At 38.2% G+C, this 23742-nt stretch overlaps 1 protein-coding gene and 1 pseudogene across 1 annotated transcript in view; one reads left to right on the top strand and one right to left on the bottom strand.

Annotated features, from left to right (window-relative positions):
• LOC112064823 (acyl-coenzyme A synthetase ACSM1, mitochondrial-like) overlaps positions 1 to 23742 on the bottom strand; it is a 162455-nt pseudogene that overhangs the window by 62819 nt on the left and 75894 nt on the right.
• Positions 1 to 23742, top strand: part of LOC112064828 (acyl-coenzyme A synthetase ACSM1, mitochondrial) — a 43431-nt gene that overhangs the window by 1999 nt on the left and 17690 nt on the right. The window contains exons 2-6 of the mRNA XM_028499301.2: positions 11536 to 11746; positions 14031 to 14238; positions 15784 to 15924; positions 16710 to 16869; positions 18788 to 18867. Of these exons, the coding sequence (XP_028355102.1) occupies positions 11536 to 11746; positions 14031 to 14238; positions 15784 to 15924; positions 16710 to 16869; positions 18788 to 18867 (800 nt within the window). The remainder of the gene's footprint in view (positions 1 to 11535; positions 11747 to 14030; positions 14239 to 15783; positions 15925 to 16709; positions 16870 to 18787; positions 18868 to 23742) is intronic.

Here is a 23742-nt window from a genome sequence, read left to right as displayed (position 1 = left end):
CTTTTCCAATTGCCTTGATCATGATCAGTGTCTCTCTAGTGACGTATGGTGTCTGACACCTAGCAATCCCTCAGTACACATTTGTGGAATACATTAATTTTGAAACTTGCCTTATGAGCACTGTATGGATTGATGTTGCTCCCATGGAAGACCTTCTAGAGGGCATGCCACCATAGTCCACTCTGGCTTTCTGGGCCTCCCCTTACAACTTAACAAGCATCATTCATAAACTGATCCGTAGCCTAATCAACAACACAATCCAAACCATAACAAATAGAATTTATTTTGACTCAATTTTCAACACATTTTACTTATTAAAAATGTTAAGTGAGAAATCCAACATTTTAATGTAATTTTTTTTTAGCATAAGCCAGGCAACATAGGTTCAGGGGTGGAAAATATAGTCACTCCTTCAGGCCACCAATTTACAACCCCTGACTATCCTTGGGAATTAAACCCTATATTATTCTAGGTTCCAAGGATACTACACTCCAATTGATTCATGGAGCAGCCTCCCAAATCTGTTTATGAGATGTCACGTTCATGTCCAAAATCATTCATTCTCTCTTTGCTACTGCATTCATTCATTCAGTTAGGATTTAATGAGTACCTAACATGTGCCAAACACTCTTCTAGATAAGATAGGGATAGAAAAGTAAACAACGTACAATATTCCATCTTTCCTCTTTTGATAGTGTGATTCTCCACTTCATGTCTCAGGAGAGATGAGTACAGCATCTGTGACATTGACTTCTGTTTGTTTGGGCAAAAATCATGACAGGAGCAAATTCTTCTTACCACCTTCTGATGTGATTTAGTAATAAATATTGCTCAATAAGTATAGTGAAATATCTATTAACCACAGAGCTTAAGAAAGCAACAGCTGAATGTCATTGCCACATAATGTCTGGCTCTTTGTCCTATAATATTTTCCCAAAGAAATTAATTTAAGTGCTGACAAATTTTCTAAATTTCTTAATATACAAGTCATGTTTGCCTACATTTTTTTTTCTGAGCCAATAGGTCTGTGTTTCATGGCTCTTGAATTTATTTCTATGTGCAAGTCCCCACACAGCAAGGGAAGAAGAATGCGTTTATAGCGAGGTAAAGGAAGTTGGGAGGGCTATCGTAAACAAAGAGTCCATGGCTTAAGCTGAGTCCTTGCCAGGAAAGAAGAAGATTCTTCTTCCTTTTGGGCTCTGCTGTCATTACAGCATGTGAGAGCTTCCCTGGCTGGTTTCCTAACTCTATTTAATTGAGGTTCTGTTTATTAATTTTTTTTAACAACACAAAACATTCATTCCTATATGGCAGCAATCAGTAGAGCTGAATGGTTGCTGCCTCCTTGGGAGATGCATGGCTCTCCAGTTTGCCCCTGAGGAACCTGGCCAACTTATCTCATTTGTTACTTGCTTGGTCTCACAGGCTCTGAGTTTGCAACCTCTGGAATAAAAACAAGATTATCTCAATTTATCTAAATATTAATGGCATAATACACGTTATTTCCAATTTAAACAATGCAAAAAGTTTTAATATCCAGAACTTTAATCTACTTTGGTAAATTTGTTAAAGGTGTGTGTATCAATCAATTAGTTAATCCATGTGAAACTGATACTTCATGACTGTGTTTCCTAGTTTGACATATCATACTACACAGTGATCATTTGATGAGGCTGTAAGGATTATACTCATTTCTTATCAATGGCAATTTACAGAAGGATAACATGGCACTTACCATTTTAAATTATATTTAAAACACTTTCTTTGTAAGTTAAATTACAATCAATCTGACATGTAACCATATTTAAAATAAATAGTTTGGGCATAATCTACCTACAGAAAATTTAATTACTGCCAAGTTTAGAAAAATAAATCATAAGTTTTATCTAAAGAGATAAGTCTGATCTTATCTTTAGATTTTTTATTGACGTATGTTGACTTACAATAGTATATTAGTTTCAGGTGTACAACATAGGTGGTTTAATATTTTTATACATTACAAAATGATCACCATGATAAGGCTAGTTACTACCTGTCACCATAAAAGCTATTGCTTTTATGTTATTGACTATATTCTCTATGCTATACATTACATCCCTGTGACTCATTTATTTTATAGCTAAAACTGTGCCTCTTAATCCCCTTCATGTATTTCATTTCTCCCCCCTCTGGCAACTACCAGTTTGTTTTCTGTATCTTTGAGTCTCTTTATGTTTTGTTATTTTTTGTTCATTTACTTGTGTATTTTAGATTCCATATGTAGGTGAAATCATATGGTATTTGCTTTTTCTGTCGGACTATCACAAGACCCACTAGTTCCATATATTTTGCCACAGTTGTCAAGATTTCATTACTTTTTTATGGCTGAGGAATATTCCACATATGTGGAATGAATATATATATATATATATATATATATATATATATATATAATCCATTCACCTATGATGGATGGGCACTTAGGTGGGTCTCATATTTTGGCTATTGTTAATAGTGTTGCAATGCATATATCTTTTCAAATTAGTGTTTTTGTTTTCTGCAGATAAACACTCAGAAATGGAATTGCTGGATTGTATAGTAGTTCTTTTTAATTTTTTGAGGAACCTCCATACTGTTTTCCATAGTGACTGCACCAATTTACATTCCCACCAACAGTGCATGAGGGTTCCCTTTTCTCCACATCCTTGCCAACACTTGATATTTGTTGTCTTTTCAATAATAGCCATTCTGACAGATGTGGGTTGATATTTCATTGTGGTTTTGATTTGCATTTCCTTGATGATTACTGATGTAGATCATCTTTTTATCTATCTATTGTCCATCTGTATGCCTTCTTTGGAAAAATGTCTATTCAGGTCTTCTGCCCATTTTTTAATCGAGTTGTTTGCTTTTTTGCCCTTGAGTTGTATGAGCTCTTTGTATACTTTGGATATTATCCCTTTTCAGATATATCTTTGGCAAATATCTTTTCCCATTCAGTAGACTGCCTATCTGTTTTGTTAAAGACTTCTTTCACTGTGCAAAAGGTTTTTATTTTGATGCAGTCCCATTTGTTTACTTTTGCTTTTGTTGCCCTTGCCTAAGGATACAGATTCAAATAAATACTACTTAGATTGGTGTCAAAGACCATACTGCTCTATGTTTTCTTCTGGGAATTTTCTGGTTTTTAGGCCTTATATTTAAGTCTTAGTTCTATGCTGAGTTTATTTTTGTATATAGCGTGAGATTCTGTTGCACATAGCTGTCCAGTTTTCCCAAACCATTAATTGAAAAGATTGTCTTTTCTGCATTGTATAGTCTTACATTTTTTGCTGTAGTTTAATTGACCAAGTAAGTGTGGGTTTGTTTCTGGACTCTATTCTGTTACATTGATTTTGTCTGTGTTTGTGCCAGTGCCATATTGTTTTGATTACTGTAGCTTTGTAGTATAGTTTGAAATCAGGGAGCATGATGCTTCCAGCTTTGTTTTTTTTTCTCAAGATAGTTTTGGCTAACTGGGGTCTTAACCATGCAAATTTTAAAATTATTTTTTCAAGTTCTGTGAAAAATGTCATTGATGTTTTGATAGGAATTGCAGTAAGTCTATAGATTTCCCTTGGAGTCTGGTCATTTTAACAATGTTAAGTCTTCCAATCGATGTTTTTGTTGTCATCAGTTTCTTTCATCAGTGTGTCAGTTTTCGGGATACAAGTTTTTTACCTCTTTGGTTAGAATTATTCCTAGGTGTTTTATTTTTTCTGACGCAATTGTAAATGGGATTGTTTTCTTAATTTTCTTTCTGATAGTTAATTGTTAGTGTATAGAAATGCAACAGAACCCATACAGTTCAAACCTGTGTTGTTCAAGGGTCAACTGTATTTGCTTTATGTATTAGGTGCTCTTATGTTGGCTGCATATATATTTACAATTGTTACATCTTCTTGTTGGATTGATTCCTTTATCATTATGAAATGTCCTTCTTTGTCTCCTGTTACTCTCTTTTTTTTAAATCTTTATTTTTTAAAATTTATTTTATTTATTTATTTTAGGCTGTGTTGTGTCTTCGTTGCTGCACACGGGCTTTCTCTAGTTGTGGCGAGTGGGAGCTACTCTTCATTGCGGTGCGCGGGCTTCTCATTGTGGTGTCTTCTCTTGTTGTGGAGCAAGGGCTCTAGGCACGTGGGCTTCAGTAGTTGTGGTGTGTAGGCTCAGTAGTTGCGGCTCATGGGCTATAGAGCGCGGGCTCAGTAGTTGTGGCGCCTGGGCTTAGTTGCTCCGCGGCATGTGGGATCTTTCAGCACCAGGTCTCAAACCCGTGTTCTCTGCATTGGCAGGCAGATTCTTAACCACTGTGCCACCAGGGAAGCCCCGCTCTTTGTTTTAAAGTCTATTTTGTCTGATATGTGTATTGTCGCACCAGCTTTTTTTTTCACTTCCATTTATATGGAATAGGTTTTTCCATCTCCCGACTTTTTCAGTCTGTGTGTGACTTCAGATCTGAAGTGAGCCTCTTGTAAGCAGGATATAATGGGTCTCTTTTTTTTTTAAATCCATTTAGCTACTCTATGTCTTTTGATTGGAATACTAATCCATTTATATTTCAAGTAATTATTGCTAAGTATGTAGTTATTGCCATTTTGTTGTTTTCTGATTGTTTTGGTAGTTCCTTTTTTGTTCCTTTCTTCTTTTTTTCCTCTCTTCCCTTGTGATTTGATGACCATGTTTAGTATTATGCTTGAATTTCTTTCACTCTTCTGTGTGTGTACCTATTATAGGTTTTCGGTTTGTGGTTGTCATGACATATATATATATATATATGTTGTTTTTTTAAGTTGATGATCTCCTAAGGTCAAATGCATTCTAACCACCCTACATTTTTACTGTTCCCCCCCATGTTTGTTGTTTTTGATGACATATTTTACATATTTTTCTTTTGCATATCCATTAACTACTTATTGTGGGTATAGATGATTTTATTTCTTTGCCTTTTAACATTCCTACATAAGTGGTTCCTGATCTTGGAGAAGTGGCCTAATGTAGGAGATGTCCTATGGGCCCAGCAGCACACTCCCCTCTGGTAACCAGAGTTATATGCTCTAGGGTTTATATTTAAGTAATTATTGCTAGGTATGTACTTATTGCCATTTTGCTGTTTTCTTGTTGTTTTGGTAGTTCCTTTTTTGTTCCTTTCTTCTTTTTTTCCTCTCTTCCCTTGTGATTTGATGACCATGTTTAGTATTATGCTTGAATTTCTTTCACTTTTCTGTGTGTGTACCTATTATAGGTTTTGGTTTGTGGTTATCATGACATATATATATATATATATATATATTTTTTTTTTTTTTTGAGTTGATGATCTCTTAAGGTCAAATGCATTCTAACCACCCTACATTTTTACTGTTCCTCCCCATGTTTGTTGTTTTTGATGACATATTTTACATATTTTTCTTTTGCATATCTATTAACTACTTATTGTGGGTATAGATGATTTTATTACTTTTGCTTTTTAACATTCCTACATAAGTGGTTCCTTATCTTGGAGAAGTGGCCTAATGTAGGAGATGTCCTATGGGCCCAGCAGCACACTCCCCTCTGGTAACCAGAGTTATATGCTCTAGGGTTGAATGCTCTATGGTTCCCCCCTCTATGGGCTATGTGGGCCCTTCTGTTGTGGCATGGTTAACTACCCTGGGTGCACTGGTAATCAAGGCTGGCCCCCAGACTGGTTGGCTGACATTTCCTGTCTCATGTGGTGGTTGCCAGCCTGTAGCCAGGGATGGTTCCTGATGTGGTTGGCCATGTGGCCTGGGATGTTCCAGGGCTGATCTTGGCCCACTGATGGGTGAAGCTGGATCCTGGGATAGCTGGCCATGGGGATTGGGGCACCTGGAGCTGGTGTTGGCCCACCAGCGATTGGGGTCATCTTTAGATTTAATTTAACCCTGAAATTCCTTATTTATATTCCAGAGTTGTTGTTTTTTATTTATTCATTCAGTACATATTTAACGAACATTTACTATGTACCAGGTGCTCTTCTAAGAGCTTTGATAAAGAATTTAAAAGTTATCACTATTTTTTTGTTGTTGTTTTATTGAGATATAATTAAAATATAATTATCACCGTTTTCCTAAAAAAACAAAACCCAGCAGTTTTTCAGGTCAAACTCAGCACACTAGCATGCATATCAAAATATTTAGACATAAAATCTGGGGTTTTCATTGCAGAAAAGCTTTTAGTAAAGGATTTAACTTTTTTTTTAATAGATAGGTTATTAAGATTTCTATTCATCAACTTTGGAAAGTTAAATTTTTTTAGCAATTTGTTCATTTCATTCAAAATGTCATAAAGTTATTTTTTGACAAAAAGTTATTAATATTTTTATTATTGTTATTTTAATGTCTGTAAGATTTGTAATAATGTATACTTTTTATTCTTGATATTTTTAATATGTTTATTCTCTTTTTTTTCTTGATAAGTCTTCTTAAGAGTTTACCAATTTTATAAACCTTTTCAAAACCAGTTTGGGTTTTACTGATATCCTCTCTTGTGTATTTGCTCTCCATTCCGTTGATGCCTACTATTATCTTTATTGTTTCTTTTCTTGTATCCTCCCTTGATTTAATTTGTTATTCTTTTTTTAGCTTCTTGAAATGGAAGCTTATGTCCTTACTTTTAAGCTTTCCTTCTTTTCCAATATATGCATTAAAAGTATAAATTTCCCACTAAGCACTCCTTTTAGGTACATTATACAAATTTTGATATGTCATATTTTAGTACCATTCTGTTCGAAATATTTTTTATTTGCCTTTTGATTCTTCTCTGGCCCATAGATTACATAGAAATGTATCAGTTAGTTTCCTGATAGTTGAGGTGGGTTTCTCATTGTCTTCTTGTTAATGATTTCTAGCTTAATTCCATTGTGGTCAAAAAGTATACTCTGACTCTTGAAATTTCTGGAGGTTAGTAAATATTACAAATGCAATGGAAGAGAATGTGAGTTATATCATTGTTGGGGGAAGTGTTTTATCTATGTCAATTAGGATTTAAATTCTATGAAATCGATCATATTCTATCATTAATTTACAGAAATTATAGAAATTCTACTTATATTTCATTTTAATTATAAATGAAGCAAGCCCTTTCTATAGGCAATAAATTCTTATGTGTTTTAACATTCAGATCATCTCATTCATCAATCACATGATTAATTGATCTACTTTCCCATTTTCCTTCTTTAAAGTGTATTTTAGTTAGAGATTAGCAAGGAGTAGCTCTGTAGGTTTTTGTTTATTTAAATCAACTGTTTTGATCTATAATTTACCTAGAATACAATTCACACATGTTATGTGAAAGTTTAATAAGTTTTAGAACATTTCTACCACCTCAAAAATTTCCTTTTGTCCTTTCCTAGACAATAACCCCCATCCCCACCCTGAGCCCCAGGTAGACACTAATTTGCTGTCACTAGCCATTATATTTCTCTTTCCTAGGGTTTCATAGAAATGGAATAATATAAGATGCACTCTTTTGTGTCTGGTTTCTTTTACTCAGCATGTTTTTGAGATTCATTTATATTGTTTTGTGTATTACTTCTTCATTCCTTTTTTATTGCTGAGTTAGTGTTTTATTTTTTAGATCTATTTCTCAATTTCCATTGGCTTCAAACTTCACTGCATAAAACTTTAAATCTCATATCCGGTTTAAAGGTTGTGTTTTATCTTCTTGAAAACATGCTAATCTTAATATCACATTATCAGATTAATTCTAAGCCCCCCAAGCCGTAAATCCTTAAGCAATATCTTCTTCAAGTTGCAAGAGTTAAGAGTCTAAACGTTTGTCTGAATTAAAGCAACAATTGTTTTTACCTTGATACCCCAATCTTTCTATCATTTTGTAAACTCATACAGAAATATTATATAATCTGTTCCCCTTATATAGAAAGTGCACAACTAGTCATTTATACTTGCTAATATTCCTTAATCTGTTGGAGAATATTTTTTTCATAGCACTGATTTTTCCCTGGATATGAATGTATGTATATACATATATCTCTGTGTGTGTGTATGTATGTATATATGTATATAAGTCTTATCTCAGGTGAGACACACTCTTTTTTTCCAATCATATGAGGCAAAGATGGTAGGATCATGTTTGCACATATGTGGAAAATAATTTCTAGAAGATTATACACCAAACAGTCATCACTGTTGACCTTCAGGGAGTGACAATGTGATGAGAAATTTGAAGAAATTTTTCTGTTCATAAGAAATTTTTCTGTTAGTAAGATTATGTGTTGCCTGAACTTTTACTCTGAACATGCTTTGTTTGGGGAATTAAAAAAACTTTAAGTATTGTTTTACTTGGGGAAAATAAAATACTTGATTTAAACAAGAAAATGAAAATTGTCCATAAACATTTAAAACTGTTTACATACATGTGTATATGTATGTCTTGTTCACCATTGTATCCTCTTGATCTAAGAACAGTGCCTAAGAAATAATGAGAACTTAGCAAATATGTATTGAATGAATGAATGGATACTATTATATAAGTTTGGATTTAATGTAAATGTGTTTTTGTTTTTCTATATTGATATTGTATTATAAGATTTTTATTGCAAAAATATTCTGAAAGTTTTTTTGATTGGTTTTATCATATTGCATCACATGGAAGTAACAATTCTGTCGACAGCATATAGTTGAATTCTGGGTTTTTTATCCATTTTGCCAATCTAGTTCTTTTGATTGGGGAATTTCATTCACTTACATTTAAAGTAATTACTGATAAGGATGACTTACTATTGCCATATTCTTAATTGATTCCTTGATGTCACAGCTTTTGTGTCCCTCAGTTCATCCCATACTGCCTTCCTCTGTATTTAGTTGATTTTTTGTAGTGATATGTTTTGATTTTCTTTTCATTTCCTTTTGGGAATATTCTGTAGATAATTTCTTTGTGATTACCATTGGGATTACATATAACATTCCAAATTATAACACTTAATTTTAAACTAATAACAACTTAACTTCATTCACATACAAAACCCTACTGTTTTCCAGTTCCCTTGCACCTTCCTATATTATGTTATTGATTTCACAAACTATATCTTTACATATTGTCTACCCATTAATATAGATTTATAATTATTTTTTATGCTTTTGTGGTTTCCATACGGTGAAAGAATAAAAAGTGAAGTTATGAACCAAAATTATAACAATACTGTTTTTATATTTGTCTTTATCTTTATTAAAGAACTTTATACTTTTATATTTAAGTTACTCTCTAATGTCCTTTCATTTCAACTTAACTCCTTTTAACATTTCTTATAGGGAAAGTCTAAGGATAATGAACTCCCTCAGTGTTTTTTTTTTTTAGTCTGAGAATGTCCTAATTTCTCCCTCATTTTTAAAAAACTTTTTAATTTATATTGGAGTATAGCTGATTAACAATGTTGTGATAGTTTCATGTGCACAGTGAAGCAACTCATCCATACATATTCTCCCTCATTTTTGATGGACAATTTTGCTAGATATAGAATTTTTGGTTGACAGTTTTTTCTTCTTTATCACTTTAAATATATAATCTCACTGCCTTCTGGTCTTCAATCCATTGGTAATCTTATTAAGAATTTTACCTGATGAGTCAGTTTTCTCTTGCTGCTTTTAAGATGCTCTCTTGTCTTTGTCTTCTGTAGTTTGATTGTAATGTCTCTCTGTGGGTGTCTGGGTTTTCCTACTTGGAGTTCATTGAGGCTCTTGTATTTGTCTCTCCATGCCTTTCCTCAAATTTGAGAAGTTGTTAGCCATTATTACTTCAGATAAGTTCTATGCTCCATTTCTCTCTTTCTTCTCCTTCTGATAATCCCATAATGTGTATATTGGTCTGTTTGATTGTGCCCCATAAGTTTCTTAGGCTCTGTTCATTTTTCTTCTTGTATTTTTCTTTTTGCTCTTCTGACTCAATAATTTTAGATGGCTTGTCTTCAAGTTTACTGATTCTTTGTTCTGCCTACTCAAGTCTGCTGTTGAGTCCCTTTGTGAAGTTTTCAGTTCAGTTATTGTATTTCTCAGCTCCAGAATTTCTGTTTGGTTCTTTTTATAATGTGTATCTCTTTGTTGATATTCTCATTTTGTGTATATATTATTTTCCTGATTTGCTTTAGTTCTTTGTGTTTTCCTTTAGCTCTTTCAGTGTATTTAAGACTGTCATTTAGAAATCTTTGTCTAGTAACTGCAGCCTATGTCTCTTTAGGGTCAGTTTCTGGAGATTCATGTTGTTACTTTGAATAGGCTGCTTCTCTTTTTCTTTGTAGACCTTGTGATCTGTTGTTAAAAATTGGATATTAAAAAAAATAGCCTCCTCTCTCAATCTTTGCAGACTGCCTCCATGCAGGGAAAGACATTCAATAATCTGCTCAGTACGAAAACTTAAGGTCTTCTCTGGCATGTGTCTTTCCTGGTCCTGTGCATGTGTTTTTTGTTTTTTTTTTCTAGTTTTGGCTGCTCTTTAACATTTTAACTTTCTTAAAAGTCTGCTTCTTCTGGGGGACTTAAATGTTCTATTCTTTCTTTGTCTGTAGTCTCTCTGTCTATGTGAACTTATCTAATCCCTAGGTAACCACAGGTCTACAGTTTCCACACACTGTGATGTGTGCCACTGTTTTCAGATACCTCCAATATGCCATCATACCCATCAGAGCTCCAAGTCAGTCAAGACAGAAACCAGTGCCTAAGGCCGCCTCCAGACAAGCCAGAACGTGGCACACAAGTTTCAATCCTTTTCATCTATCCTAGGGGAGGAGCTGGGAATTGGGTGGCTTCCTCTGACTACACTGTACCACATCAGAGAGTGGGTGGTGCAAGAATAAGCAAAATCACCACAAAATTTCTTACCATTTTGGTTATGACTTTTTATTGTTTGGGCATTTGTTGGTTGCTGTGGATTTGTGACTCTTTTCTAAATTCCTACAAAGCCAACTTAGTCTATTGTTGTTTACTTGATGTTTTTGTGAGGGGAAAAAGGCCCTGGAGCTTCCAAGACTGACTTCTTACTTCCCCAAATATTCAGGAATTAAATTATCCTCTTTTATTTTGTTGTAATAATAATAACAACAGTAATTTTATTGAGCACCTACTATATGCCAGGCACTGTTATACACACTTGACCTTTTAAAATAATTAATTTGAACTTTACTACCTTCTAGGTAGTATTATTATACCCTTTTCATAGGTGAGAAAACTGAGGCACAGAGAGTAACCAACTGTCCATGTGGAACTAAGACAGACAAATGGGGAATAAAATTGTAAGTCTTCAATAAGTAACATGAAAGCTCTTCATGGTTTTATGTGACTTAAGAGGAGGGGGTTACAGTAGACCAGAGAAGTTGGCTGGATCACACCTCCCCCCAACTTCTCTTGGCGCTATAAATGCTTTAAAATGGGATCTCAGACCTTGAGCTACACTCACAGTGGAGTGTGACTGTGGTAGTGGATTGGCCAAATTAGTGCCCCTTTCCTTTGAAGCAGGAAATAACATGTAGCATATGATCCTAACCAGGAAGGCAAGAGAGGCCCAAACCCAGCCCTGTGGTGGGTGAATAATCAAGGGGATGAAGTGAAGTGGAGTTTCAGAGAGATGACAGACTTAACCCGTCGTGCAGCCAACGTCTTCACACAGACCTGTGGCCTGCAGGAGGGAGACCATCTAGCCTTGATTCTGCCTCGAGTGCCTGAGTGGTGGCTGGTGATTGTGGGCTGCATCCGAACAGGTCAGTGACCCAAGCAGACCTTTGGGCTCACCTAGAGCCAGTTTGTCCTGAAATATTAGGTGCTTTCTCTTCCCCCCAATTTTTCTTCTTCACAGTCTTTCTTTTCCTCACTCACTCAAATATTATTTTACTCCTTCTCATCCACTCTCTCCCTTATACGCACACCCTCTCAAACACAATGTCGTAATTCTCTCTCTCTCTCTCTCTCACACACACACATACACACACACACACACACACACACACACACTTTCTCTTACACGGTCTCAGACATTCTTGCTTTTTTATAAGATTCATCAATTGTTAACGTTTTGCCATATTCGAGCCCTCTCTTCCAGTGAGTCATTTAAGAATCAGTTGCAGACACTGTGACACCCATAAACACCAGATAAACACTGGAGCATGCATCTGCTAAGATCCAAGAAATTTCCTTCACATAAGCACAGTAGAGTTATCACACAAGAAATTTAACAGTGATGCAATATAGTTACCTGATATACGTCCATCGTCAAAATTCCTCACTTGTCCCAATAATGTCCTTTATAGCATTTATTTGGTTTAAATCAAAAATCCAGTGCATTGCATTTAGTTCTTATATCTCCCCCGTCTCCTTTAATCTGGAATGTTTCTCTACGTTCTACACTGTCTACATGACGATGACAATTTTGAAGCGTCTAAGCCAGTTGTTTTGCAGAAGGTCCATCAAAATTTGTATTTCTGACTCCTTCTTCATGATTACCTTCAGGTTAGACATTTTTAGCCCAGGTACTGGAAGGGCAATTATGTGTCTTCCTTGGTGCATCACATTGGGGATACATAAAGTTGGTTTGCCCTAATATCATTGATATTGTTTTATCTCTTTAGAAAGGTAGTATCCACCTTTGTAAAGGCACCTTTTCCTTTTGTACTTAGTAAGCAATCTGTCATGTAATATTTATGGGACTGTGTGAATATCCTGTTCTCCAACTGTCTTTCACCTTATGGTTTGAGAATCCACTGATGATTCTTGACTGAATTGAATAGTTTAATGGTGGTCTTTTATTAGGATTTACTATTTATATCATTCCATCTACATTTATTAGTTGGCATTCTTCTATAGAGATTTTCCTTTCCCTTTTAATTGCTTATCTATGCATTAATCTATATAATCAGTATGGGACTCATGGATCCTTTTTGAATCACTTCAGTTGTTGTATAATGCATGCTCATACAACATGTCATGCTCTTGGTCACATATCCTCTGTCTCATGTTTTCTCACAAATAGTTGATTAATCCATCAAGATCAAGAATTAACAGCAGTGGCTGAGGGAGTATAGAGAAGCCATGCCATCTGTCTAGTGAAGAGACGGTCCATGAGAAACCCAAGACATGAGTTGAGACCTCTGGGATAAGAAGAATTAAAGAGGAGTAGAAGCAAAGGACGGAAATTCCAAGAATGGTCATAGCACATGGAAATGCTTAGAGTCAGGAGTAGCCGATACGAAGAATGGTCATCTTGAAATAGAGAATAGAGTTGTGCGAGGGAAGATGGAGCCTGTGCAGTGCCCTCCAAGTCAGGATGGGGAATGTGGTGTTTTCCTGGAGAGAGGGTCCAGGTGTTAGTGAAGAGAAGAAATGTGGAGGGAGAAAGTCAGTGCTCTGTGGAACTAAGCAGGCTAATCGGAAGGTTGGTAGTAGGAAGACTCAGGACAGGGCATGTGGTGGGGAAGTTAGCATGCAGGAGGGGCACACAAAGACTTGAGCTAATTGCTGGTGACGGAAGATAGAAGTGAAAGTAGCAAAGTTCAAAGGACATTGTAGCTAACTTTGGGTATGACGAACGAAGGAAAGAGAGGAAATTCAAGATGACACAAGGATGATGACAAGAGATGACAAGAGATTCACGATGTCAGAGAAGGAAGTGAGAGGAGGAAAATGAGGGCAGGGAGGCAGTGTCAGGGACACTGTCCTACTTGTATCTTTCCCAGATCCTGTGTAAATTTGTATAAAGAAGGACTCACCTGTCTACTGGCTAGATCCATTTAGAGTAGAAATGATTAGGGCAGGCTTTTCAAATTTTAATGTGCATAGAAATCCCTTGGAGATCTTGTTAAAATGCAGATTCTGATTCAGTAAGTTTGGGGTGGGGTGTGAGATTCTGGGTCCTAGGTGGTGTTGATGCTGTGGACCATCCTGTGCATACCAAGAAGTTAGGGGATTTCTATGCAGATAAACCATGTCTGACAGCCAAGGTTGTGAGGCTGTGAGAGGTACCAGAACAAGCAGTTTCTTTCTCATCCCTAGGGATCATCTTCATGCCAGGGACCACCCAGATGAAAGCCAAGGACATTCTCTACCGACTACAAGTGTCTAAAGCCAAGGGCATCGTGACCACAGACACCCTTGCCCCAGAGGTGGATTCTGTCGCTTCTGAGTGTCCTGCTCTGAAAACCAAGCTCCTGGTGTCTGACCACAGCCGTAAAGGGTGGCTGGACTTCCGATCACTGATTAAGTGAGTTTCTGGTCTGACGAGTGTGCTTTCTGAGGAATGGCAGGAGAAAGCCACTCACTGCCAAGCGCTGGTAGAGAAGCAGCCAGTGGGAGGAAGCTCACCAGGTCTGAGCTTCTCTTCACAGCTATGTCACTGATTTGCTGTGTAACCTTGGGCTAGTTCCCTCTCCTCTCTTGGCTGCAATTGTTTTATGAATAAAATGAGGAAATTGAACTTCTGTGGCTCCCTCACTAAAGTATAATCACCCCTGTGCAAAGGAGATGTGTAAAGTCAGAGGGTTATTGTGTTGCATTTTCCTTGTAGGTGGGGAATCTGAATATTATTTTAATGTAAATAATTAGCAATTAAAGAAGTTGAACGAAAGGTTAAGATGAATTTTTACGGTGAAACTTGAGACTGAGGAAAAAGTGCCCGGCAGCTTTGGGAGCAAAGACTTTCCATGTCCTAGGGGGTGGGTGTCTATAGGGACACCTTGAAGGAAAAGTTAGGGAAGTGCTGAAGGTAAGAAAGACCCCTCCACCTCCAAAACTCTGATTCCGCAAGCCTTCAGGCATTTTTCATATCACACACAAGCCATGCTGGATTTGTTTTCTTGAAGTAATTCCACAGTTTTTAAAGCTCTTTACTTCAACCCCCAAGGGCAAATATTACAGTGAAATCACATCTTATGCTAGATTCTAAAGTCAGAGAATTAGATTAAAATAGCTTAAACAAAGAATACTCATTAAAACTCGCCTAAATTGCCCAGACTCAGTATGGTATCATTTCTCCACAAGAGCCAGTGCTCATTCCAGCACTGGGATTACTTGCAGCCTCTCTGACTGAGTACTATAGGAAGCTTGCATTTACAATTGTAATAGGCCCAAGAAAGAGACTCTCAGCCAAGGAGAAGCTCCCCAGAACCAAGGCAGATGGAGGGAGCTACAGATTCTACCTTCCACCTCTAGCTCATGCTAGGGCAGATGTACATATATATATTCTTTATACTCTCATTCCCCCTAGCTTTCTCTTTCCCACCCTTCAACACCAAGTTTATGAGGTTAAATTCCTGTAAAGTTAGTCTGTGTAAAATATAGGTTAGCAGTGTAACTAAAAGCATAGTATATGGATCACACTCTCTGAATTTGAATCTTAGCTCTGCAACTTGCTGGCTATATGTCTTCAGGTAAGTTACCTAACCTCTCTGAGCCTCAGTTCCCTCATCTACAAAATGGGCATAAAAGCAGTACTTACCTCTTAGGGTTGCTCTGAAGATTGAATGAGTTCTTATTTGTAGATCATTTAGAGCATTGTCTGGAATCACTGGCAATACTATTTCAATGTTTTTTAAAATATAAAGTAATCCATCATATTTTCCCCACTTTTTAAAATGAAGAAATGTCAGTCCACCTATCCAAGTCACCCATAAACTTTGTTTGGTGCCTGATACTGGGAGTTGCAGACCCCAGTTTTCTGACTCCAAGCCTCATATTTCTTCTTTTGCTTCCCCAGAGGATGGAAAAACAGGAAACATGACTTCTGTCTTTGTATTGAATCCCATTACAGGTCAGAATCCCCAGTTCACACCTGTATTAAGTCAAAGACCCTGGACCCAATGGCCGTCTTCTTCACCAGTGGGACCACAGGCTTCCCCAAGATGGCAAAGCACAGCCATGGACTTGCTTTGCGATCTGTCTTCCCTTCATGGTAGGAGAGAGGGCACCAGCTTCGAAGCTGGGCCACACGTCTGGGCTGAAGTGCGCATGTGTATGTGTATGTGCCGGGAAAGGAACTCCTGGTGGAATTGACCCCTTGCTGTTTATCCTTTCTGCTCTCTTCGGTTCAGACCCCTAAGGGTGTGAGAAGTATAGACTCCGTATGAGTGTTTGCTGACAGAGGCATCTGAATGACAAAGGAGGCACATTTGGGTCCTGCCTGAGCACCTCCACAGGAGGCACGGAGGAGATGTGGGTGGGAACAGCAGGCATTCTGCAAACCACACAAACGACAAGCCCCTGTGTCCCCGTCAGTAGCTCCAGGGTTTGGTGGGGAAAGATAAAATGCTCCAGCAATGTGACCTTACGTGACAGGTCCTCTCCTCTCCTTGATTGTGGACAAATTCGGCATAGAGTTTCCCAGTCGTGAACTGTTAGGGAAAAATAATACCTGGAACTAAGCCACACCAGGCCACTGCCCTAACCTGGAACAAACATAGAGGCTGAAGCTGGGTTAACCATTTAATCAATTTTAAACCAAACTCTTCTCCCTTCTCCCCATCCCCCAACTAGTAACATTCAAACCAGACCACATTCTATATACTTTGTACCTTATTAACCAGACCAGGGGGACAGAGGAGGCTTTTGTAGACAGTTGGTATCTGTGCTAATGATAACAACTGAGTAGCAAAATCCTGGAGGAATGGGGGTGGAGAAAAGGGAAGGATCGTATAGTACTCAGAATAGTATCTGAGGCCAACTGTATTTTGGAGTTAGCAGGAAATTACTGCAGCTGAAGACGTCTGATGTCCTCTGGTGCCTATCAGACACAGGCTGGATTCTGGCTGTCCTGGGGTCCCTGCTTGAACCATGGACAGCGGGGTCTACAGTCTTTGTCCATCATCTGCCCCAGTTTGACCCCAAGGTCATTGTACAGGTAAGAAGACGAACCTTCCGATATCAACATACTCCCAGAAGAAATGCATTTCGAGTTCAAAAACTGGATCCAACTGAGAAAATACTTTATCTAGCAAAGAAGCCTCTTAGCATAATATAACCCTGGCTCTGGGTTTCTGAAATGTGAAGGACTGACTCAATCATTGTATCAGAATTACATCAAGAGGTAACTTTGAAGAAAACACATATTCCAAAGCTTTCCCTAGACCTATGGATCAGACTTTGTGGACCTGGGAACCAGAATATACATTTTGAGAAATGAAAGCAAACAGAACAAGCTCAGATCTCCTGGATCCTGGATCCTGGCTCTACCAGGGCCAGGTAGCTGGTGTGTGAAAGTTGTATTTGTGTGGCTACTCAATTTAATGACGTATTTAGAAACAAAGGTGTTGGAATATGACAGGTCTAGTTTTGTATCCCATGATTGACATTTATTAGTTGTTTCCTTACCACTCTGAGTTTCAGTTTCCTTATCTGTAAAATGAGAGTCTTAATGTTTACTATCTCCACAGAATTGTTGGGAATATTAATGAGATGACATAGGAAAGGTGTTAAAGTGCTTAGCCCTGAAACTAGCACAGAGCGAACACTCAGTAAGTGGTAGCAGTTGCTGTTATGCATACACCATGATAATAACTGAGGTCACCTGCGTGAACTCCGTCAACGTATTTCTCTTCACTTAAAAATTGTCGTTGTGTCTCCACTTACTCCCCTGCTTTCTATCTCAGAAGCAGACCTGCCCCTTCACCTCTCAACGTCCAGCTCCCTCCCGACAACTGCTGCCGATCCTGTTCTTTTCCCTGCCCTTCTGTTTGGAGCCCCTCTCTATTAATCTTTAACTCATTAAACCTTTTCTCCTGTATTTTCAGTCTCTCACTTTTCATTGACTCTACTCCCTCAGTCCATAAACATATTCAAAGTTCCTCATCCTAAGAACACCTTCCCTTCACCCTGGTACACTTTGGACCAGCCCCGTCTCTCCTCCCTTAAGGTCAAGTTGCTCCACAGAACATTCTCCACTTGCTACAGCTACCGCCTGTTCCCCCGGCTTAGTCCTGAACTCTGTAGTCATCCAAGGCTCTGCCCTCAACTTTCCCTCCCCTCTAAGCAGCTTCCTTTACTTCCATTTCTCCAGCAGGTACATCCACTCAGGTGGCTCTCAAAACTGTCCAGTCTTCTCTCTCCAGGCTAGTTCCCCCCTGTTTTTCTGCTGGCTGGTTAAGTTCATCTCATCATCCCTCCAGCACCTGAAACTGTACCTCCCACTTCTCATTCCCTGCCCCTGTGTCAATATCTGCCTCTCCGCCATTGTTTTCTGCCTGCATCCTGCCAGTCTCTGAGGCATAGAACTGCACAAACCACAATGAATCCACCTCTCTCATTCCCCCAGCAGGTCTAATTCTCCTTCCCCTACAAGGGTTGTCCCCAAAGTCTCAGTGTATTTTAAGCTAGAATTATTTCAAAGAATTGAGTCTACAAATTTACCCCAAATCCTGCATTTGAAAGTTCAATTGTTTAATTGACTTTACAATTATTACTTTCGTTAATTTTTAAAAATAAACTTTTTAAATTACTTGGTTTCAGTCTCTCCTATTGAAGATGGGAGATAGTGACTAAAATGAAACATGTTAAATTAAAAATTTACTATTCAAATTCAGAAAACAAAACTTTCCCTTCATTCCCTCCCTACCCATCCCCTCAACTTAGACTTTCTTGTGTTGCTCCAATAGTACCTGACACATGTACGGAGTTCATGCTCAATTTAGGTATACTGAAAGAATTAACAGATGAATAAATGGGCTCTCCTAGAGGAGAGGTCAGAGTTAAAATGCTAATAACAAATCTATGTTTTAAATCTTAATTGTAAAAATAAAATTTTTTCTCTCCTAACTCTCTAGACTTTATTCAAATACCCTATTACCCAATGCTTTGCTGCTCCCTCTGTATTTCGAATGATTCTGCAGCAGAATTCCACCAGGTATGGTAGAAGTGGCTGCGGTTGGTAACAGGAATCTTTGGGTAGGATTTTATATAATCTGATGCACTGTGGTCTGACTGATTTTAGCTATGGTTCTTGGAGGATACTGTGTTGGCAGGGGTGGGGGTGGTAAATGTTGGTGGTGATATTTAGCAGCTAGTCTAATTATTTCTTTAAACAGGATTCAGGGAACCAAATGAAACACTCAGTGAGCCTTGCATCATTGTGGGGTTTTTTTAAATAAACATTTTTGTTGTGAAATATACAGAAAACTATATAAGATATACATTTACAGATTAATGAATTGTTGAAAATAAAACAGCTATGTAACCGCTCACCCAAGGCACAAAAATAGAACATGGCCAGTGGCCCCAGAGACCTCCTTATGCCTCTCCATCTCCACTAAAGGAATCCACTGCCTTGGCTTTTATGGTGTTCATTTCCTTACTTTCCCTCATAGTTTACATAGGAAATATCCCTAAACAAATTACTCTACTTTACTTGCTTTTGAACTTCATGTAATCATACATTATTCCATAATATCTGGCTTCTTTTTTCAACATTATGTTTCTAGGAAGTGTCAATGTTGTTACATAAGCTAGAGTTAATTTTCATTGCTGTTATAACATGACATTTTATGAAAGTAGCATATTTTTAATTAGTTCTATTATTGGGCATTTGGGTAGTTTTCACTTGGCGGCTATTGATGATTAATGCATTGAATTTTTGGACATGTACATAAACACGTAAACACACATTGCTGTAGATTTTCTCTGGGAGAGGAATTGCTAGGTCACACTGACATTGCACCCTACTACCTTATTTTCCAAAGTATTGAACCAAGGTATGCTCCTGCTAGCAGGGTAAGAGAATTCCCATTGTTCCACATCTCTGGCAATATTTGTTTTTGTCCAAGTTTTAATTTTTGCCAATGTGATGGGTATGTAGTATCACACTGTAATTTTATTTTTGCATTTCCCCATGTTTGTGGATTAATTTTTAACTCACCTGAAATCTGCTCTTTGAACCTTATGGTTGTTTATGTATCTTTTAGTGACTCTGAAATTGAAATAGCTACTTCAAAATCAGAGCTAACATGTTTTAGACATATAAGACTTAAAATATCAGGGAGTTCAATTTATGAAGATAACTGAAATACAGCTTGATTTTATTCATGTACCCTCAATCTGACAGAATTATGTTTCCAACTGTATTTCAAAGCTCATATTACAGCTACTTGTTGCAACGTTCTGGAGATGGTGAACAAACCCCATAAAAATTCAACCAGGGCATGAATATTGACTCTATTGGAGACTCTGCCCATTTTATGTACTTTGGATAAAGCTCAAGAGGAATGAGGAACATACCCTCAATGAAGCCAGCCCTCCTGTCCATCACCACAGGCTCTGTATATACGAGGAGAGGGTGACAAGGGATTCTGCCACCTCCCTCATCCCTACGAGCTGGCTCAGCTCAGCCCCATGCAAGGTGGTACTAAGACCCCAATCACTTCTACCCATTTCCTTCAGGGAATCCATCATTATTTTGTGATGGTTTTTGTATTATTTATGGAAATCTTATACGTCCATCGTCAAAATTCCTCACTTGTCCCAATAATGTCCTTTATAGCATTTATTTGGTTTAAATCAAAAATCCAGTGCATTGCATTTAGTTCTTATATCTCCCCCGTCTCCTTTAATCTGGAATGTTTCTCTACGTTCTACACTGTCTACATGACGATGACAATTTTGAAGCGTCTAAGCCAGTTGTTTTGCAGAAGGTCCATCAAAATTTGTATTTCTGACTCCTTCTTCATGATTACCTTCAGGTTAGACATTTTTAGCCCAGGTACTGGAAGGGCAATTATGTGTCTTCCTTGGTGCATCACATTGGGGATACATAAAGTTGGTTTGCCCTAATATCATTGATATTGTTTTATCACTTTAGAAAGGTAGTATCCACCTTTGTAAAGGTACCTTTTCCTTTCATACTTAGTAAGCAATCTGTCATGTAATATTTATGGGACTGTGTGAATATCCTGTTCCCCAGCTGTCTTTCACCTTATGGTTTGAGAATCCACTGATGATTCTTGACTGAATTGAATATTTTAATGGTGGTCTTTTATTAGGATTTTCTATTTATATCATTCCGTCTACATTTATTAGTTGGCATTCTTCTATAGAGATTTTCCTTTCCCTTTTAATTGCTTATCTATGCATTAATCTATATAATCAGTATGGGACTCATGGATCCTTTTTGAATCACTTCAGTTGTTGTATAATGCATGCTCATACAACATGTCATGCTCTTGGTCACATATCCTCTGTCTCATGTTTTCTCACAAATAGTTGATTAATCCATCAAGATCAAGAATTAACAGCAGTGGCTGAGGGAGTATAGAGAAGCCATGCCATCTGTCTAGTGAAGAGACGGTCCATGAGAAACCCAAGACATGAGTTGAGACCTCTGGGAAAAGAAGAATTAAAGAGGAGTAGAAGCAAAGGACGGAAATTCCAAGAATGGTCATAGCACATGGAAATGCTTAGAGTCAGGAGTAGCCGATACGAAGAATGGTCATCTTGAAATAGAGAATAGAGTTGTGCGAGGGAAGATGGAGCCTGTGCAGTGCCCTCCAAGTCAGGATGGGGAATGTGGTGTTTTCCTGGAGAGAGGGTCCAGGTGTTAGTGAAGAGAAGAAATGTGGAGGGAGAAAGTCAGTGCTCTGTGGAACTAAGCAGGCTAATCGGAAGGTTGGTAGTAGGAAGACTCAGGACAGGGCATGTGGTGGGGAAGTTAGCATGCAGGAGGGGCACACAAAGACTTGAGCTAATTGCTGGTGACGGAAGATAGAAGTGAAAGTAGCAAAGTTCAAAGGACATTGTAGCTAACTTTGGGTATGACGAACGAAGGAAAGAGAGGAAATTCAAGATGACACAAGGATGATGACAAGAGATGACAAGAGATTCACGATGTCAGAGAAGGAAGTGAGAGGAGGAAAATGAGGGCAGGGAGGCAGTGTCAGGGACACTGTCCTACTTGTATCTTTCCCAGATCCTGTGTAAATTTGTATAAAGAAGGACTCACCTGTCTACTGGCTAGATCCATTTAGAGTAGAAATGATTAGGGCAGGCTTTTCAAATTTTAATGTGCATAGAAATCCCTTGGAGATCTTGTTAAAATGCAGATTCTGATTCAGTAAGTTTGGGGTGGGGTGTGAGATTCTGGGTCCTAGGTGGTGTTGATGCTGTGGACCATCCTGTGCATACCAAGAAGTTAGGGGATTTCTATGCAGATAAACCATGTCTGACAGCCAAGGTTGTGAGGCTGTGAGAGGTACCAGAACAAGCAGTTTCTTTCTCATCCCTAGGGATCATCTTCATGCCAGGGACCACCCAGATGAAAGCCAAGGACATTCTCTACCGACTACAAGTGTCTAAAGCCAAGGGCATCGTGACCACAGACACCCTTGCCCCAGAGGTGGATTCTGTCGCTTCTGAGTGTCCTGCTCTGAAAACCAAGCTCCTGGTGTCTGACCACAGCCGTAAAGGGTGGCTGGACTTCCGATCACTGATTAAGTGAGTTTCTGGTCTGACGAGTGTGCTTTCTGAGGAATGGCAGGAGAAAGCCACTCACTGCCAAGCGCTGGTAGAGAAGCAGCCAGTGGGAGGAAGCTCACCAGGTCTGAGCTTCTCTTCACAGCTATGTCACTGATTTGCTGTGTAACCTTGGGCTAGTTCCCTCTCCTCTCTTGGCTGCAATTGTTTTATGAATAAAATGAGGAAATTGAACTTCTGTGGCTCCCTCACTAAAGTATAATCACCCCTGTGCAAAGGAGATGTGTAAAGTCAGAGGGTTATTGTGTTGCATTTTCCTTGTAGGTGGGGAATCTGAATATTATTTTAATGTAAATAATTAGCAATTAAAGAAGTTGAACGAAAGGTTAAGATGAATTTTTACGGTGAAACTTGAGACTGAGGAAAAAGTGCCCGGCAGCTTTGGGAGCAAAGACTTTCCATGTCCTAGGGGGTGGGTGTCTATAGGGACACCTTGAAGGAAAAGTTAGGGAAGTGCTGAAGGTAAGAAAGACCCCTCCACCCCCAAAACTCTGATTCCGCAAGCCTTCAGGCATTTTTCATATCACACACAAGCCATGCTGGATTTGTTTTCTTGAAGTAATTCCACAGTTTTTAAAGCTCTTTACTTCAACCCCCAAGGGCAAATATTACAGTGAAATCACATCTTATGCTAGATTCTAAAGTCAGAGAATTAGATTAAAATAGCTTAAACAAAGAATACTCATTAAAACTCGCCTAAATTGCCCAGACTCAGTATGGTATCATTTCTCCACAAGAGCCAGTGCTCATTCCAGCACTGGGATTACTTGCAGCCTCTCTGACTGAGTACTATAGGAAGCTTGCATTTACAATTGTAATAGGCCCAAGAAAGAGACTCTCAGCCAAGGAGAAGCTCCCCAGAACCAAGGCAGACGGAGGGAGCTACGGATTCTACCTTCCACCTCTAGCTCGTGCTAGGGCAGATGTACATAAATATATTCTTTATACTCTCATTCTCCCTAGCTTTCTCTTTCCCACCCTTCAACACCAAGTTTATGAGGTTAAATTCCTGTAAAGTTAGTCTGTGTAAAATATAGGTTAGCAGTGTAACTAAAAGCATAGTATATGGATCACACTCTCTGAATTTGAATCTTAGCTCTGCAACTTGCTGGCTATATGTCTTCAGGTAAGTTACCTAACCTCTCTGAGCCTCAGTTCCCTCATCTACAAAATGGGCATAAAAGCAGTACTTACCTCTTAGGGTTGCTCTGAAGATTGAATGAGTTCTTATTTGTAGATCATTTAGAGCATTGTCTGGAAT

This window comes from Physeter macrocephalus, chromosome 14, assembly GCF_002837175.3.
Source record: "Physeter macrocephalus isolate SW-GA chromosome 14, ASM283717v5, whole genome shotgun sequence".
Taxonomy (NCBI): Eukaryota; Metazoa; Chordata; class Mammalia; order Artiodactyla; family Physeteridae; genus Physeter; species Physeter macrocephalus.
This window is presented reverse-complemented; position numbering and strand designations above follow the sequence as displayed.